Source organism: Nansenia antarctica (genome assembly GCF_963989245.1).
Source record: "Nansenia antarctica genome assembly, chromosome: 5".
Taxonomy (NCBI): domain Eukaryota; kingdom Metazoa; phylum Chordata; class Actinopteri; order Argentiniformes; family Microstomatidae; genus Nansenia; species Nansenia antarctica.
The window spans coordinates 73447361-73452039 of NC_137690.1; the positions used below are offsets into that span (position 1 = coordinate 73447361).

The 4679-nt window shown below is 47.8% G+C and overlaps 1 protein-coding gene across 1 annotated transcript in view; it reads left to right on the forward strand.

Moving 5' to 3' along the window:
- LOC308158771 (nuclear pore complex protein Nup107-like) overlaps positions 1-4679 on the forward strand; it is a 13456-nt gene extending 8777 nt beyond the window's left edge. The window contains exons 21-27 of the mRNA XM_080532472.1: positions 1950-2056; positions 2439-2541; positions 3241-3401; positions 3574-3699; positions 3810-3923; positions 4045-4212; positions 4555-4679. Coding sequence (XP_080388598.1) covers positions 1950-2056; positions 2439-2541; positions 3241-3401; positions 3574-3699; positions 3810-3923; positions 4045-4212; positions 4555-4662 — 887 coding nt within the window. The 3' untranslated portion in view covers positions 4663-4679. The remainder of the gene's footprint in view (positions 1-1949; positions 2057-2438; positions 2542-3240; positions 3402-3573; positions 3700-3809; positions 3924-4044; positions 4213-4554) is intronic.

The following is a 4679-nucleotide window of genomic DNA, read 5'->3' on the forward strand; positions in this document are numbered from 1 at the left end:
CATCATGCCCACACAGTTTGTGTGTGTGTGTGTGTGTGTGTGTGTGTGTGTGTGTGTGTGAGAGTGTGAGTGTGTCCTATGTGCATGTATGTGTAGATGTGCTACAGTTATAGTTGATTTACATTATGATGAGATATTTATCATGTCTCAAAATCATATTGTATCTTATCTTACTTACCATCTTATCTTATCTTATCTTAGTACTACCTCTACTATACTACTTTTTCAAAACATATCAATAATAATTCAACACATGAGTTCAGTCCATTCAAAGTGGAGGAGGGGTCAAGCTGTCAATCAGATGGTGAGGGACCCAAGTCTCAGACACAGGAAGTCCATCTCCTCAGCCAAATCTGGAACCCCGGAAACGACTTCCTGTTTCTGCCTTTTCCTTGGAGGCTCTCTCTGGTGGTCACTCAAAGCCCTGGACATCAGTCCCTTGTAGATGTGGACCAGACGACTAGGGCTGTTACGATTATTCGACGTCGTCGACGTCATCGACTACGTCAATACGTCGGTTAGCGTAATATGCGTCGGTTAGTCGTAAATAAACAAAATGGCGATTTTTTTTTTTTTTTTTTAAACCTTTATTTTACCAGGCGAGACAATTAAGTGTATGAGTGGAAAATGGATAGCTACTAGCTAATGTTACACAAGCAATGTAGCTCACCACAGTTCGTATGTCTTGTCTTCTGGTGTTAGTAACGTTAGCTATGTAGCTGGCTAGCTACGGTAGCCTATTGTCATTGTGGTGCGAGCACCTACTGTACGTTATCTAGCTCGTAGCTCGCATGCTACGTTAGCATCAATTTAGCTAATCATAACATAGCAGCGAGAGTAACGTTAGCTAGCTATGTGTTGTGGTGATGGACAGACTTCTAAATGGCCATGTTGGCATTCAAGTTGGCTAAACATAGCAGTGAGGTGGAGACAAACAAGTTTTTTTATTTTTTATTTTTTACAGTACAAAAATTATCGTTAGACTTAGCGATAAATTAGTCGTTAGACTAATCGAATAATCGATAAAATAATCGCTAGATTAATCGTTAGAAAAATAGTCGTTTGGGACAGCACTACAGACGACCCTTATCCTGCTCAGACAGGTTGTGGTCGTGCATGACCTGGTAGCAGTGGTGCTGGAGCACGGTCATGTTGTGTCTGAACCGCTGCTCCCAGTCCAGCCAGGTGTCCCAGGGTGGGAGACCAGGGGCGGCTGCCTGCACAGGTGTGTGAGGCTGAGGAGAGGGAGGCTGTAGAAGAAGTCATGATACATTCCTGAATAATTCTTGTTACATATGTAATTTCTTCACAAATTATGCATTTTTACAAATACTTAGAGAGTTGTAGAGAGTTTTGGGCGAGAGAGAGGTACTCACTGGAGATGTGAGCCGAGGCTTGGTTGCACACCTGCCTCCCTCCCCAGCAGCAGAGAGCACCTGGAGTGTGGCAGGACGGTCAACTTGTTGAGTATGGACGCTCATTTTTGAAAGATGTGGAATTTTAGCTTGTAGAAATAAGTCACAGGTCTAGTCTTGGGGTTGTAGCCACCAAAACTGAATTCCATTCAACATTGCTGCCTATCAACCAAACATTCTAATCTCAAACATTCTGCTGAAGTTGCTAGAATTGATTGTGACATCAACATATTCAAAAGTAATTGCATCTTTATAATTCTTAGTTTCTATGGCAATTAGTCAAATGTGTATATTTTCAAATCATATTTTGCGCTCAGCATCCAAACATTCTAAATTCAGAGATTCTAAATGATTGTGATGGCATCAAATCTAGTGTGTGTGTGTGTGTGTGTGTGTGTGTGTGTGTGTGTGTGTGTGTGTGTGTGTGTGTGTGTGTGTGTGTGTGTGTGTGTGTGTGTGTGTGTGTGTGTGTGTGTGTGTGTGTGTGTGTGTGTGTGTGTGTGTGTGTGTGTGTGTGTGTGTGTGTGTGTGCAGGTCTAGACGTGGCGTCCATCACTAAGATGGTGGTGGAGAACATCAGAGAGAGAGACACTCAGGACTTTACTCATCACGACCTCACCCTGGACACTGGAACCTCCCTGGTACACACACACACACACACACACACACACACACACACACACACACACTGGAACCTCCCTGGTACACACACACACACACACACACACACTGGAACCTCCCTGGTACACACACACACACACACACACACTGCAACCTCCCTGGTACACACACACACACACACACACTGGAACCTCCCTGGTACACACACACACACACACACACACACTGCAACCTCCCTGGTACACACACACACACACACACACACACACACTGGAACCTCCCTGGTACACACACACACACACACACTGCAACCTCCCTGGTACACACACACACACACACACACACACACACACACACATACTCACTCTCTCAACCATGTGTAACTGTGTGTTGCTGCCCCAGGAGGACCAGAGGAAGATTGATGTGATTGATTGGCTGGTGTTTGACCCCGCCCAGCGGGCCGACGCCCTGAAGCAGAGCAACGCCATCATGAGGAAGTTCCTGGGTGAGCTGTCTGTCTCTCTCTACCTGTCTGTCTGTCTCTCTGTCTGTCTGTCGCTGTCTCTCTCTCTCTCTACCTGTCTGTCTGTCTCTCTACCTGTCGGTCTGTCTGTCGCTGTCTCTCTACCTGTCTGTCTGTCTGTCTGTCACTGTCTCTACCTGTCTGACTCTCTCTGTCTGTCTCTACCTGTCTGTCTGTCTCTCTACCTGTCTGTCTCTCTACCTGTCTGTCTGTCTCTCTCTATCTGTCTCTCTCTCTACCTGTCTGTCTGTCTCTCTACCTGTCTGTCTGTCTCTCTCTGTCTGTCTCTCTCTCTACCTGTCTGTCTGTCTCTGTCTGTCTGTCTCTCTACCTGTCTCTCTGTCTGTCTGTCAGTTCTCAAGGCTACTTACTTACTTATAGCATAGCATAGTTATAGCTATAGCATAGCATAGTTATAGCTATAGCATCGTTATAGCATAGCATAGTTATAGCTGTAGCATAGTTCTAGCATAGCTATAGCATAGGATAGGCATAGCATAGTTATAGCATAGCATAGTTATAGCATAGTTATAGCTATAGCATCGTTATAGCATAGTTATAGCTGTAGCATAGTTATAGCATAGCTATAGCATAGGATAGGCATAGCATTGTTATAGCATAGCATAACTTAGCCCAGTGTAGTATAGTGACTCCTCCCCCTCCTCTTGTCTCCGCCCCCAGCCTGCCAGAAGCAGGAAGCAGCCAAGCAGGTGTTCTCCAAGATTCCAGAAGATTCCATGAGAGAGATCTACCGTCAGTGGGAGGAGCTAGGCATGGCCACGCCCCTCCCCCCCGAGGATGACAACGCCATCCGAGAACACCTGTGTATCCGCGCCTACCTGGTGAGGCCACACCCCTCCGCCGTGTGTGTGTGTGTGTGTTTGGTTATATGATGTTTGGTGTGTGTGTTTGTGTGTCTGTGTGTCTATGTGTGTGTGTGTTTGTGTGTTTGGTTATATGATGTTTGATGTGTGTGTGTGTGTGTGTGTGTGTGTGTGTGTGTGTGTCTTCCAGGAGGCTCATGAGGCCTTTAACGAGTGGTTCAGTCACCTGAACGCCCCGCCCCCGCGGCCCACCCTGGCCTCCCAGCCCACCTTCACCCAGACGGTCGCCCACGAGATGAGAAACGACCACTACCAGGTTACCAAGGCATCCGCCTCACCCACACACCGCATTACCCCCAGATCAATACTCAATACTCAATACTCATACATGTGTGTCTGTGTGCGTGTCTGTGCGTGTGCGTGTAGATGGAGTACGACAGTTGGAACGGTCATGTGGAGGCGTTGACGGAGGACGCCAGGGAGAGGATCTACAACGTCCTGCTGTTTGTTGACGGGGGCTGGATGGTCGACGTCAGAGAGGTGTGTGTTGTTGTTGTTGTTGTTGATGTTGCTGATGATGTTGTTGATGATGTTGTTGATGATGTAGTTGTTGTTTTGGTTGTTGATGTTGTTGTGGTTGTTGTGGTTGGTGTGGTTGTAGGATGCGGAGGCGGACCCTGAGCGCGACCACCAGATGGCGATGTTGCGCCGCCTGTGTCTCCCCAGGATGAGCTTCCTACTGCAGACGCTCCTCCAGCGCACGAACCGTCACCACGACAACCTGCGCCTTGCTGACATCATTGCCTCTGACCAGCACCGACTCTACGAGGTCCTCCCTCTCTCACTCCTCCCCTCCTCTCCTCCTCTTCTCTCACTCCCCCTCTTCTCAGTGTCCTCTCCTCTATCTCCTCCCTCTCACTTCTCTTCTCTCTCCTCTCTCCTCCTCCCTCTCACACTCCTCCCCTCCTCTCCTCCCTCTCTCACACAGAGACTGGTGTTTAATAGACAAAAGTATTTGGATAAGGAGCTGTTTGAACCAATACGATGTCATCCTATCAGCTCTGTTCAGATGACATCACAGTCAGGGAAGGGTGGACCTAACCCTTCACCTCCCACTAATTATGCCCTCCCCCCCTCTCTCTCTCTCTCCCTCCCTCTCCCTCTCTTTCAGGTGTTCTCTAAGGAAGAGCTGAGTAAGTTCCTCCAGAAGATGAGGGAGTCGTCTCTGTTCCTATTGGATAAGGGCCTGGATGCCCTGGGTTACGAGATCCAGCCGTAAACGCCGCCACACCACCA